The following is a 15,253-nucleotide window of genomic DNA, read 5'->3' as shown; positions in this document are numbered from 1 at the left end:
TCTGGCCCCGAGGAGAAAGTTGCCAATCAATGGCAGCCATAACTATTACTTTCTGTTAAGGGGAGGTGGAGGAGGGACGCTGGGTAAAAAAAGACAGGCAAGGTTACCGAGAGAAACGGCGACCGATCGAAGGACCTTTATTTAATTTAAGAGCAAATGCACGCATAAAGAGTCGTGCTATTGCAGGGTAAACTGGCGAGGAGTGGCGCAGAGTGAGGGGGAGTACCTACAAGGATTAATCATGCAGAGCAGCCGCAGGTTAAATGTGTGATATTTTTGGGTACAGTCCCATCGCCGCCTCCAGGCGATTTGCACGGTACGGAGAGACTTCTACTGATTCGTTTCCCCCGTTGTTCAGTTTGTGAGAGAATTAAAAGAATTTCCGCAACCATTACGTTCAAATTGCCCTTACCTTATGTTACTTTTCATTTTTCTTTGGGGAGTTTTTTTCCTTAAACCTGAGAGCCAGATTATCTTAAATTAAACAGTGGCCAGCCTTCTCTAAGTTTAAATCCTCTTTGGACTAAAGCTCATTATCATCCACACATATAATTACTCAAATTGGTACCAAACACCCCTGCTGTTAAAATGGGCAGCATAATTTGCTAAGGGAGCCTGAAATGAACGTATTATCTTTTAGGGGGGAAAAATATTAAACTGGAGATAATGTGATATATTGCATTTATTGTTGAATGCCTGCGGTTCGATTCCATTCCATTGAGGTTCCAAGGCAAAGACCAGATAGAGGAAAATGCATTAAGGTCAAAGGAAATGTGTTTAACTCACAAAATTCACTTTTCTGTGTGTCTTCATGTTTGGCCCCTTTAATGCTTTTAAAGATATAGAAATTGCAAACCAATTATTTTTAGCCAGTTTGTTTTGGAAATATCTGCGTGATTGACAGGTGCCTGACCCTCTAAGCTCAACCCACTCTTCCACCCCAATACCCAAATCTGGATTTGAGTAGACCAAAATCCAATCATCCTGTAGGTTTTATAACGCCTATGTGTGACATTTTTCTACAAGCAATGCCTTAAACCCAAATGCCTCAAAGGAATAAAAAAAAAAATAGGTGTAATCGGATACGCCTTTGATCCACACACGGGAGCACTGACAGCACACCCAAGCTTTAAAACACCTCCACCTTCGGCTACACAGCATATTTTCACTGAGCTGCAGCCATCTACAACCTTCCTTGGCATTTTTCTCAATTGCTGTGGTGTTGTAACATTATTACAGGTCAGGAAACAGACCGCGGAGAGACTATTCCGCTCGTAAATCAGCCAATTGATCGCCATTCATCACACATTGAGGAGTGTGGCGTGTGTCCCCCCCAACCTGGAGCACGTATCCACAGTAACCCAAGTTGCAAAGAGGCCTTTATGTGGCGCACTTGTTGAGTTTCTCCCCTCGCTCTCTCTAAGAGCAGCGTGAGGGAAAACAACTCCATGTGGCAAGCCTTTTCATTTCCAATATCATGCGGGTGATCAATCTCCCCTGCAATGAACGGGCGGTGCAGTGGAGGCAATCATTCAACATTTGTGGCAGGTATGTGGTATTGACCGAGGGAAGATGAACCGTGGGTATGCATGTGTGTGCGTGTGTTTTACACTGAGAGAAAGAGAGAGAGTGCTTCAAAATCATCTTAAAACAGGTCCTCTATTACACACCTTTTTCCAAGTAAATTTGGACTCTACTACAGTATGTAAAAAGCTGTATGTCTTTGGGATTCAAGCCTTCTGAGAACATTTACATGAAAAAAACAAACAAACATAACACACTACAGGCAAGGGAAAACCCAGTTAAGCACCGTAGGACCCCTGATCTGACACTCATTTTCATTTTAAAGGATGGTACTGCTCGGCCCCTTCTCTCCAAAAGTTCCTGCCATATTTAACGTCCTTAAATATCAATTACAAAGTCAAATCGCCATAATTTAATTTGTGCTATGCGCTGATGTCCCCTGTTAGGAATCACTGTCTTGTCCAATTAAGAGGAGCCTTATTATTGGCCAAATTGCGAATAGCCCCATTAAGGGGGGGGTTCTATCCTTAAATGACATATTAATGTTGACATTCTCCCAGAGTGGTGCAAAGCAATGGGTGTGAAGACTGTAAATGTAACAACGTCCTTGATTCTTTCTCCTGCAAGAGCAAAAAAGAAGCCTAGGAAGAGAGGAGTTGTGGACCTACTGTAGCGGCAGTAGATAAATATACAGGGGGAGACGGATGATGAGCGGCGGCTCGCTAATGGGAACCAAGGTCTTGTTGCGGCGGCGTGTTTTATTTACAGCTACTCTTCATCAGAGTGACACGCCGGGACCTATAAGACCATCCTTAATAGAAACTAGAAGCAGAGCAGGGATCTGCATCGCCAAATGGGAACACATGTTGGAGAAGGGCTTTTTGCGTATGCATGAATAACAAAATGATGCAATCGCAGTGATTGAGTGTTATGGGTTATATATGTATATTGCTGGAATTACTGGGAGACTGTGCAAAGGTAAGCAACATTTGTCTGGGGACTCATCAATGTCTGCTGAAGAAATTGGGACTAATGACTGTACAATGGAGGGGAGGAGAGAGAGGCTAAATTTGTATCCATCAGTGTCAAGGAGTATGATTGTGAATCTACAACTGTCTCCAATGCTCACTGACGGGACATGTTTTTTTTTTAATGGGAGACTTTTAGTGAATGTGGAATAGAAATAAACTTTAAATGCTGAGGCAAAACGTTGAAGCGGACAGGCGATTGTTAGAAATAGACGGGGCCATTGTCCCTGCAGTGCCCATGGGGATAAATGGGGGTCTGTCTCTTCTTCTACAATGAACAAAAAACTCTTGTGAGCCCATTTTAGAGTGGTTTCTTAACTGCTGTGTTGATTTGGGACATCAAAAACAATTGCTTCAAAATCTGACAAATGGTAAACTAAACCAAGCATGGACTCGGAGGGAATTCATCGAGTATTATTCATGTTTTGGCCCAAAATAAAATCCTGGAAACAGCCAATATATTTTCAACAGAAATGCAGTAAAACTGCTCCTAAGCAAGAGGTGTTGCAGGATATCCCTGAGGATCACACTGAATCCTGATGAATACGTACGTGAAGCAGCATGGAGCAAAACTGAATACTAAAGATAAGAAGCATTGCAGCGTTCCGGACGTACTGCAGATGAACACTATGCATATGAAATACATTTGAAAACGACTACAGTATTAGGGAGGATGCTGTTATGTATCCAGGTCTGCCAAAAGTCCTCTTTAGTATCCAAAGCTCCCACTCAGTGTGATTTTAATCCATGTTCAGAGGTGAGAAGAAGAATAAATGCATAGTTATTACTTCAAAAGGGAGTCAAAAGCGAGACCTTGCATGAACTCTCCAGCTTCTATTTTATATTAAATTAAATGCAGCTGTGTGGTGCACAGAAAGAGGATTCTGCTCTCCTCAGCTCCCTGCCAAGAATCCAAACGGGCAGTTTGAGGGATTCCTTAGTGAGCTCCTCCAAGCATCTATTGTATGGTGTGGCACAAGTGGTCGACAAGGGAGCCGATTGTGTGTTTAAGACAATAACAGCGACAGAAGCAGGAATAGCGAGTGCAACAGAAATACTCTTTTTCCATGAAACACTCAAATGCAAAAAATAGATACAAGTCCCTTTTTGATTATTCAAAAGTGACCTCATCGTCAAAACCTCCAACATATAATGTGTTTATGCTTTTACGTCAACAGCTTGGCTCTAACGTTATAATTGCTGAGTTCAGGGTAAACGAAAGACATCAGCAGGTGGTGACCCTACAACTTTAATGGTCAGCGCTCATTTTTTGGATATATAAAAGGCACACTTTACATTGTACATTTATATTTTATTTAATATTCCATTCATTGCATTGCATATTATGTATATATTGTCCTGCTTTATATTTAGGTAATTTCAATTGCCTTTACAGTTTATGGATTTTGTATCTTCATAGTCAACTTTATATATACAGTGGGGCAAAAAAGTATTTAGTCAGCCACCAATTGTGCAAGTTCTCCAATTTAAAAAGATGAGAGAGGCCTGTAATTTCTATCATAGGTATACTTCAACTATGAGAGACAAAATGAGAAAAAAAAATCCAGGAAATCACATTGTAGGATTTTTAAAGAATTTATTGGTAAATTCCTCGGTAAAATAAGTATTTGGTCACCTACAAACAAGCAAGATTTCTGGCTCTCACAGACCTGTAACTTCTTCTTTAAGAGGCTCCTCTGTCCTCCACTCGTTACCTGTATTAATGGCACCTTTTTGAACTCGTTATCAGTATAAAAGACACCTGTCCACAACCTCAAACAGTCATACTCCAAACTCCACTATGGCCAAGACCAAAGAGCTGTCAAAGGAGACCAGAGACAAAATTGTAGACCTGCACCAGGCTGGGAAAACTGAATCTGCAATAGGTAAGCAGCTTGGTGTGAAGAAATCAACTGTGGGAGCAATTATTAGAAAATGGAAGACATACAAGACCACTGCTAATCTCCCTCCATCTGGGGCTCCACGCAAGATCTCACCCCGTGGGGTCAAAATGATCACAAGAACGGTGAGCAAAAATCCCAGAACCACACGGGGGGACCTAGTGAATGACCTGCAGAGAGCTGGGACCAAAGTAACAGAGGCTACCATCAGTAACACACTACGCCGCCAGGGACTTAAATCCTGCAGTTCCAGACGTGTCCCCCTGCTTAAGCCAGTACATGTCCAGGCCCGTCTGAAGTTTGCTAGAGGGCATTTGGATGATCCAGAAGAGGATTGGGAGAATGTCATATGGTCAGATGAAACCAAAATAGAACTTTTTGGTAAAAACTCAACTCGTCGTGTTTGGAGGAGAAAGAATGCAGAGTTGCATCCAAAGAACACCATACCTACTGTGAAGCATGGGGGTGGAAACATCATGCTTTGGGGCTGCTTTTCTGCAAAGGGACCAGGACGACTGATCCGTGTAAAGGAAAGAATGAATGGGGCCATGTATCGTGAGATTTTGAGTTAAAACCTCCTTCCATCAGCAAGGGCACTGAAGATGAAGCGTGGCTGGGTCTTTCAGCATGACAGTGATCCCAAACACACCGCCAGGGCAATGAAGGAGTGGCTTCGTAAGAAGCATTTCAAGGTCCTGGAGTGGCCTAGCCAGTCTCCAGATCTCAACCCCATAGAAAATCTTTGGAGGGAGTTGAAAGTCCGTGTTGCCCAGCGACAGCCCCAAAACATCACTGCTTTAGAGGAGATCTGCATGGAGGAATGGGCCAAAATACCAGCAACAGTGTGTGGAAACCTTGTGAAGACTTACAGAAAACGTTTGACCTCTGTCATTGCCAACAAAGGGTATACAACAAAGTATTGAGATGAACTTTTGTTATTGACCAAATACTTATTTTCCACAATCATTTGAAAATAAATTCTTTAAAAATCCTACAATGTGATTTCCTGGATTTTTTTTTCTCATTCTGTCTCTCACAGTTGAGGTATACCTATGATGAAAATTACAGGCCTCTCTCATCTTTTTAAATGGGAGAACTTGCACAATTGGTGGCTGACTAAATACTTTTTTGCCCCACTGTATCTAATCTCTATAAACTATGTCAGTTTATTTTTATTTCTTTTCTATTTCTTCCTTGAGATGTCTATACTTTAGCATTGTTCATTTATTTTTATTTCCAATTATTTTCTATGTCTTGTATTGTATTATGCTGCTGCAACACAAGAATGCCCCAGATTGGGATTAATAAAGTAATTTAATCTATATAAAATGTGAAATGTCTTTATTTATATAAGGCCATAAACGTCCAAAAAAGGCTCCAACATTGAGCTACAGAAAGAAGCAAGGCCTTGTTTAGCGTCTGTCAAAAGGCCGTTTCAACTGTAGTTGTGTCACTTCTTAACAGATTCTACTGGGATTATGACATGCCCATTTCAGTTATTTTACAAACACTGGAAAATGTAAGGATCTGATTATTGATGGGCTTATTGTGAGACATATTCTGCACAGACAGAGCATTTAGGAACAATTTCAGCGCCCTTAAACTGTAGAATAAGAGAAAATCTCTTAAAAGGGCATATCAAATCAAATCTATCGAAGGCCTCATGAAAGTGATCACAAAAATATATTTATACATGGAAAAAAACTAGAATGCAGTGCAGCCACATGATACGCGATACAGTTCAAACACAAATCGTCTCCTGGAATGAATTGAGCAGCGTTTTAACATCACTGACAATCCAAGAGCATCCAAGACCCGGGTTTGACTTCAACATCCAGCTTGATGTGCTGTATTAAGCAAAAACTATACGTAATTACCATTCTGTCCGCTCAACCTTTTCAGGCCATCTCAGCATTGTTACAGAGAGGAACCACAGCAGAGGACAAATGGATATGTTCTCCTGCTTATGCATGCCGAGGATTAGTATGGCAGATATGCATTGTATGTTTTTGCACTGTTCCACCTCGCGTACAAATGCAGACAAAGCATTACTCAGAGACGGGTGTTTTGAATTTAATCATCTACAGATAATAGCGGTGCACATGCAGCACTGTGCAGGAGTTTCTGGAGTTTGTGTGTATGTGTGTGTGTGAGTGTGTGTGTGTGTGTGTGTGTGTGCCCAGTGAAAGGGAAAGCTACTAAGATAGTGGATCTATTGTTCCTGAGGGAGTTAATCAAGCTATTTAATTTCCTTTAATGGGCGGACACTAACAGGTTTAATTGTCTTCAGTGAGTTTCTATCCAAAAAAGTAAGAAAAACAGGACGTGTTTACTGAGATGTCTTAATATAGATTAAAACAGTAGGTTTTTCGTTAAATTCCTATTGGATCGCCATATTTTCCTTAAGATAATGTAGATAAAAGGTTTTGATTTAATTATTGCCAATGCTATTGCAACATACTGTTGGACGTGCGTAAAGAGGCCCTTCAAAGTGGAGTAAAAAAAAAAGAGCCAAAGCTATATGCAAAATGTTTTCAATGTCCAATAAAAATATGACCGAAAGAAACTGAAACTGGTATCATCTCATAAATAAAGGAACCCTAAAAAAATGTTTGTACCTGCTATGACACCGGGATCTGCACTTTCCCGTCCCCGCTGTTTCTTTCCATTCCATAAAATGAAAGCAATGCAATTTAAAACTGGCTTTCATTGCCCAGAATCTGTTTTCACAATGGTGCTTTAACTTGCTCCCAGCATGGCTTCTAATAAAGCCGTACAATCTAAAAGAAGAAGGAACAAAGGACGGAGGTCTGGCTCGGACAGGGTGTTCATTTATCAGCGGACACGTTTCAAATCCTTGCCACAGGCAATGGCTCGTGAAGCATCCGATGAGATAGCCCGTGGGGACTTCTGCTGGAAAAGCAGAAAACCCTTTGATGAGCCTTGGGCCATTCCCGCACCTGTGTCTAATATGCATGGGTAAAAACCCAGACGCAAGCAGCCTCTGGATAGAAAAAAGAATGCAAAAGACTTCCTCTATGTTTCATCTTAGCCAGTGTGGATTTCTCCTCTAGCTTGTATCCATCCTCTTGTAGATAGTAATTATTTTTTGGGAATAGAGAGTCAATTTGTATTAATTCTACAGCCATGTCAATACTTGGATATTCAAATAAAGGCCGCGGAAGCACCCCAAGATGCAAAGTGCTTCATAGATCCAGCGTGTGTCCCTTATAGGTGCAAAAGCTTTGTGATCTCTCATTATGCAATTCAAGATAAAGCCTTGAAGAATAAACATGTGTTCTTATTATCTTCTACAACAAATAACAAAACAAGCCATGCAAATGTCGGCAAAGATCAACAACAAACAAGTCCATCATCACACAGAAAATCAAATTCAAGTGTTTGTGGGGTTAGAAATCAAAGCCCTGATTTCCATTGCGACTGGTTGTATGTGATCCCCTGCTGTCGACTGGAACATGATTTGTGCCTTGAAATCTTGCCAGGTTAAAGAGATTCACAACTGTAATTAATTACAACCAATTAATATAGCTCCTTATAAATGGTACACTGTAGTAAAATAGATACAATTTCCCAATTACAAAACAAAACGACTTACCTGAGCCTCTCTTCGACACCACTTTCAGGCAATGGACCACAACGGCATGAAGCAGGATCAGAAGAGGAACGGGAGCTTTCATTTTTTACCAGTCCTACAAGGAAACAAAAGCTCAACTTATTATTCAGCACTGACAAACCAGTCTGTGAATACTCCCAATCCATGTGAAACATCAAAAAAAAAAAAAGAGCGATAATGATTTTGTCAAGAGATGCTCGATCAAAGCTAAAATAAAATAAAAATGCAAGTTCTGAGCCAATAATTGGAGAACTTTTTACAAGACCTAAGTTCAGCTGGAAGCGATTCAACAGCCCTATGTGCAAATTTTGTTTCCGAAGTTTGTCTGCCTTTATTTATACCAGCAGTTCTTCAGGGACTTGCTGTATAATCAGGAGGAGGCTGTTGATGATACAAATGTCAAGATTCATCTTTGTCAAGACAGACCTGAGCTTTGCAGCTTTGTCAACTACCTACAACACTGATACAACTGCTCTTCCGATCAACGTGACACGAGGTCCTCACTTAGATCCTCTCTGTTGACATACAGCTGTGTGAAGGTGAAGATAAAACTAAATATGGCAAAGGTAAGTACTAGAGATGAAGAAGGGAATGCCATAAAAAACTATACATCTACTTGCTATAGTCAAAGAGAGGCATTTCTGGCGGCCACAGTGGCGCTACCATTGGCATTTCAGTCACGACAAAGATGCTTCACATAGATTCCACAAAGCTGCACCAGAAAGCCCTTTGAGGGGAAACCCTGAAAAGCCACAATAACCCTTGAGGCATGCGAAACTGGCCCATAGCCAAAGATGCCGACATCGCCCTGTTCTCCTCGTCAAAGGCCCATTGTCGTCAACCACCTCAGAAAAAAGCTAACCGCCAACGCTCAAAAATCTTATCTTTATAATTAGTTTTCCCTGTTGGGTGCAAGTCGGAAACATTAGCACAAAAGATGGTGTCTTTCTCGAGGAATCCACTGAATCGCCAGATCTGCTGGTACCAGTGATATTCCGTACCAAAGCAAGCCTTTATTTTAACCAACAAGCAATGTAGGGTAATTTATTTATTACATGTTAATATGGACTCTACTGATGAGCAAATATGGTAAGACATATTATGTTGGGTACACAGATCATACACAGTGTTCAGAGAGCAAATTTTGTGGATTATGGGATTAAATATATTAAAGAATCACACATGAAGACATGACATGTTGTTGTGCCTTAAGCTTTTGAGCAGCCATAGAGAGGAAAATGGCTCCAGAAGCCGTTTTTTGATCTCACAGTTTTCTTTTGCTTGATGATATCCTAAAAGATGCACCTCATCCAGCCAGGATAAGCGAAGGACACAAAAATGATGATGCATTCCAGAAACGTATAAATGTACAAACCCTATGTGGAGGTTTGAGGGGAATCTGGAGCTTACAGTACTTGTATTTGATAGTATTTTGTGGGCAGAGGTCTTCTGGCGAGGAAGACTACAACCCAATTAAGGTAGTTCTCAGACTGCAGAGTTTGTCAATTGACATTCAGACAATGGGTGCAGTTATTTTTAAGGTGTGAGAGTGGAGATAAGTGCAGTCCAGCTGGGGATGTTTGACATACTGCACAAGAATAAGGGAGAATGCCACAATAGTCGAGGCATGACATGTTACGTAAAAGGTTTGGCATCTTTTAGCAGGTGCTCCTTATAGTGTTACATACGTCTGTTGGATCACCTTCTCGGCACACTGATGGCTTCAAATGCACTCTCAGTAGGACCCTTCTCATGTCCGCTGTATACATAAGTGCCAGGGTCCTCTGAGGAAGAGGCTTTAATGGCCGGCTCTGTTGAGGAGATCAAAGCCAGCATTAAAAAAAAAAGGTGTTGAGCTCATCTGGCAGCCGCTCACGTATTGATGCAGGCACTCTTGCATTTGTAAAACATGATTGCCCGCCACATGTCTATACGCTGGTTATTTGCATTGAGGTGCCTTTCAGTGCTCCACTTAATGCGTTCGCTTTATAACCATGATGGCTGCTTTCACTTAGGCGCCTGTGCTATTATACACTTTCATGACTCTCCCTCACCCCGATGACTTTATTGTCATCACAGCATGATTTATGGGGAATATGTTGATGCATATTCCTCTTTGTTGTTAAGGTTATTACGAGTGCGTCCCTACACCTCACACAGTCCCATCTGTCTGTCACGCCGCTATTAGCTTAGCATGCGCCAACCGAGCAAGCAGCCTGTTGCAGCTACTGCTACTTTCAACTTTTGACTTCTTACTTGACCTTACTTATTTTTCTATTAGCAACTTGCTGGTTAGCATCCACGCTGTTGTTGTATGAACCCTATGGTTGCCTTGTTTACACCAGGGACATGCTAATCACACTAAAGACTGCTAGCATTGCAGTCGAACAAAGGCTATCCCCACTGAAATCTGGGGAAAGACACAGGATGAAATGTAAACTTTGTGCATTATCTTTCAGTAACATCTTCCGATAGATTTGAGGAGATGGTCACCTGTTTGAAGAAGTGATCTGCCCAAGGGTTTATCAAGGTCAAACACTCAATTTTCTCAGTAATTATGAAAAGGGTGTTTATTCATTATCTGTCTTACGTCTTGGCACATGTTTATTAGGCAATGAGAAGTTGTCTGACTGTCAGACACATGATCATGAACACAGTAGACCAGAAGGCAGCCCCCCTTTAACAAATGAACGGATACTAGAAAAATAGTTGCCCGTTCAGAATCCTACAATGAAAACTTATCCTGTCAAGCATCTCATAGAGCACCATTCTTTAAAGCAGAGCTTATCCTAAAGGTGCTGTCACTTGCCTCTCATTCTTTTGATTGTTTTTTGCCTCAAGCATCCACTTCCTCCCCTCCATGACAGTGTTTCCTCCTCAGTGGATTCATCCAAAAATTCATTTATTTTCAAGGAGGGTTTCAGAAAGAGAAATGGGGCACTCTGTCAACACTCTCGGGGCCCCACAGTTGGCCCCGAGGAATGCATCTCCCTCTCACATTCGCACACAAACTATTTCAAGCAATCGACGGCCGAGGCCTTAACTGCTACGCCGCGGCTCGTCAGGGGGATATTGAGATGATGATTTATACGGATCTCTCATTTCAAGTCTCAAATTTTTCTCAGGGCTGTTCACACTGAAGGCCCTCACGCTCCATTCAGAAACCACTGCTCGTATCTGATGCTTCCGGATGACTGTTCGTATCTTTGTAGGACATTTCCCATTTCAGAAGCCAACAGGAACTGACAGCAAGAGGTAATAACAGACACCCGTATCTGTGCCGACATATCTCCTGCTTGTTTGGAAAGCACTTCAGTCCTCTGGAATTTCAATTGGAAATGAGATGTAAAACGTTTGACATGTTTCTCCTCCTTTGCTCCCAAAGTTGAGTCCGTTATCCCGTTGTTATGACTCCCACAACTCAACTACGGGCCTCTGCTTGTTGGCCTGCCTGAAATACCTCCATTTGACATCACTATGGACATCTCTAAGCACTTGACCAATCACAACATATGTCCTGGCTTCTGTTTTTGACTAAATCTGATCAGAACTATTACATTTAAATAGCATTATGGGTCACACAATGCTGAATAAAACTGAGAAAAAGAGAACTGCGATGATTCAGTTGTATGAACTCACACCCTCTTTGTATCCGTCATTACCCCAAGTACCTCTCCCCCGGTCACCCCTCTCCCCTTACCCTTCTACCTCTACTCGGGAAACTGATATATACTCTGCTTGGTGAGTTATTAACATTTCTATTTGTGAAGAACCCTTTTCAAGCCCTTACACCCTTGGCTGACGCACGCACACACACACACACCCACGTAAGTCTGTGCTCACTGAATTATTCCATTTTGGACTATCTAATAACCTTGCAACCACAAGCCTCCATGTTCTAGATATGCACACATGAGCGAGAGAGAGGGAAGAGGTTGCTTCTCGAATGCGATCGAGATCTCTGGATATGTTTAGCAGCGTAAATGTCTTCAAATAAATCTTTTTTTTAGCGTAAGGTTATAATTAAGCACTCTGTCAACTTCCTCCCTGGCAACAGAGGGAATAAAAACAGCATCAAGTGTGCAAAAAAAAACGATGAATAAGAAACAATGAGAGATAACAGTGTGTGGGTTATGCAATCTTGTTGTTTTGTTAATTTCGCTCTGTGTGGGGAGGATACAATTTTAGATAATTGAGATAGTCACCTATTTAAACCACCGTATAATCATACATTATCTTCATTTTCCTGGTGAGGAAAAATCATGAGGAGTCAGGAGCCATAATCAGAATTACATTGTATCCAAAACCCAGGTGTTTCATAAATGAGAGGACCTGTTGGGATTTTCTTTTGGGAGTTTGCATGTAAATGGTCTGCAAAGGTTAAAATCTCAGAGTTCTGGAACATGGCGACATCATTATGTAACACATACAGCAACTAGCTATAAGCCTGCTGGGTAGGGTACATCACAGCATTAAGTACCAGTTAATAAGCCCCCTAGGTTGCAGTTAAACTCCACAAATGGCAAAAATAAGAGCCAACTGAGCTATTGTCTTTCACTTTCACAAATCGCTACGGGTGAAATATGGCAGATACAGCATAACATGTAACATTTATAGGTTTTATTTTAAGCTATTGGTCTATGGTCAGCTTGAAAAAAAATCCCCTTTAAATTAATTCTAAGGACACACACAGATATGTGCTCACACACAGGCCAGTGGACACACATTCAAAGTGTCTTTTCAGTCACGTCTAATTCTTAGTCCCATTACCTGATCCGCCTGCTAAATAGATTCTTTATCCCGCCTGGCTGTCAGGGAAATAAGGATGACATTAAGTGAACGGAGCTCTCTCTTTGGATATTCCAGGCCAGGGCTTAGTGGACCAAGAGAGAGCCTGCCTGAATCACTGAGAGGGAGAGGTGAAAGGGGAAGAGAGGATGAATGAACGCTGGAAAAAAGGGAGGAGAATAGTGGATGGGGAGAACTATGAGAGGCTGTATCATGAAATGGTGCCACGCAGAAATAACTGGGGATTATGTTGGGAATTGTCAATGCTCTCAGTGATTAACATCTCATTTAACTGTCCATAATAAAAATCTGTTTGTGTGATTTAAAACGATTTAACCAGTTTGCTTCGTCTGCATAGCAAATTCTCCAGTGTAAATAGATGTTGATTTTTTTCTTAACGCAGACAATTATTTGGGTTGTCAAAAAGGGTTGTTTTGTTTACTCGCAGCTGCTGTGGGCACTGAAGCCGCTATTCAAAATGTCTGAAAGTTTTTAAATTGACTGACGTTTATGGATTCATAGCACAGGGATGATAAACGCGCTGCTAAATTGACACTGATAATTCTGCTCTATTGCCTCATCACAGATCATTTAGCTGCCTTTGAAAGGATGCCATTGGGCTTTCCTTGTAAACATTTTACAGGCAATCAATTTCTACAAATATGGGACAGTTGTCACATTTTTCTAAAAACGGCTCTCTATACTATAAAAAAAAAAACCCAATTAACAGCCAACTGAGCTATTGGCATTTTGTTGAATATCAAAAGTGACATAAACAGATCTATGTTAATAATATAAGGCAGATACAGTGTGTCATGCATCATGCAAACCTCTTAATTTGTGATATTGGGCTTTATAAATAACATTTGATTGATGGATTGAATGTGTTTATCTAACAAAGTGCGCTTTATTCTTGGTTTGTGTAGATTGAGTGGGATAAACTTGACTTTTAATCCATTAAGTCTGAACTACGTACAGTGTCAATCAAACTCGAGATGAAGCATGCTACAGTAGCCTGAAGGACATTAATGCAGCGGGGTTATCTGGATCTAACATTAGCTGTATCTGGCAGCAGTAGGTGCATCTCAGAGGAACAGCCGTGATGCCAAATGAAATGAAATTTCATCAAACCGGGGTTGAGACTTCCAAAAAACAGCGATGAGATATTCACAAGCTGAAGCGTATCTCCCTTTATCTCTCTCACACACATAACCTCAAACACACGTTTTTTTTTGACTCGGCTACTAAATTTAAATCTGTGACACAGACTGATCTGCTGCTGAACCGACGACTCTCTCGCTAACTCTACAGTATGCTAATGCTATTCATTGAAGAGCATCAAAGTCGGAATTCTTCAAGAGGAACAGACTTTAAGAAAGCAAAAGAACGCTGCATATTTTACAGTAAAACAATTCCTCAGGATATCATTTTTTTTTGTCCTATAAAGGAAGGAGGACAGTCGAGATCCTCTTGTACAGAGCATCTTTTTATAGATTACATGGAATCATGATGGAACAGTAAAAATAATTACATAAGTAGAGGCCTAAAATATAAAAATAAAGCCCTCTATCCAAATGACTTCAGATATCTAAGCAGCAGAACCAAGGGCTGATTTAAAGAGGAATAAAAGAGGATTGTCGGATTATTAACACAGTTATTAAATGCCTACCCTACAGCAACTATAATCACTAAATCTGCTAAACATTTATCTTGCTGATTAAAAAAAAAAAGACGAAAAATCTAATCTATCACTTGGAAGATTCAAATTGAGCCAAAAATAGAGCACATGCACAGCAACAAAACAAACAAATCCTTTGAAGAAATAATCAAAGTCTTTCTTCTGACGCACAATGTGCATGAAATTGTGCAGTCAATTTATCTGACTCTCTGTCGAGGTTGTGTGCGGCTTGAACGTACTTCAGCTTTCATCATTGATGAATGCACAGCTTCAAGGATAATGATAGATGTGCCACATTTCAGATGATTTGATTGAAATGTACAATACACTGGCAGGCCTTTTGTTGGTCATGGTGAAATTGAAATCAAACAGCAGAGCACACATCATCTTACAACATAACTGTTAAGGAACTAAAAGCTGTTTGTCTTCCCTCAAAAAAGTGTCCCTTATATGTCTTAACTAAACAGCCCTGCAAGCAAAAATAAGTGCTAAGGTGAGCAGATGCGCTGTAGTCACCACTGAGAGCTTAACGGCGCAATGCAAATAAGCTCTGCTATAATACCAGCGTGCTAGGCAGCCCAGATTCAATATCGCAGGACAAGGAGTGCTGCGTCCCCAGGCCCTTCTTGTAAAGTGGCCCATAAATCAAGAACCCTGTTGAGAGCTGGTCTCCGTGGGTCTGGTCCAGCGGGGGGGGGGG

At 41.1% G+C, this 15,253-nt stretch overlaps 1 protein-coding gene across 2 annotated transcripts in view; it reads right to left on the bottom strand.

The window, feature by feature from the left end:
* Window positions 1–15,253, bottom strand: part of LOC134861074 (interleukin-1 receptor accessory protein-like 1) — a 170,973-nt gene that overhangs the window by 150,229 nt on the left and 5,491 nt on the right. For both annotated transcript variants that reach the window (XM_063878080.1, XM_063878081.1), the window contains exon 2: window positions 8,070–8,163. In XM_063878080.1, coding sequence (XP_063734150.1) covers window positions 8,070–8,151 — 82 coding nt within the window. In that variant the 5' untranslated portion in view covers window positions 8,152–8,163. The remainder of the gene's footprint in view (window positions 1–8,069; window positions 8,164–15,253) is intronic.

This window comes from Eleginops maclovinus, chromosome 24 (genome assembly GCF_036324505.1).
Source record: "Eleginops maclovinus isolate JMC-PN-2008 ecotype Puerto Natales chromosome 24, JC_Emac_rtc_rv5, whole genome shotgun sequence".
NCBI classification, from domain to species: Eukaryota; Metazoa; Chordata; class Actinopteri; order Perciformes; family Eleginopidae; genus Eleginops; species Eleginops maclovinus.
Note: the sequence above shows the minus strand (reverse complement) of the source record. Positions and strands in the feature narration are given on the sequence as shown.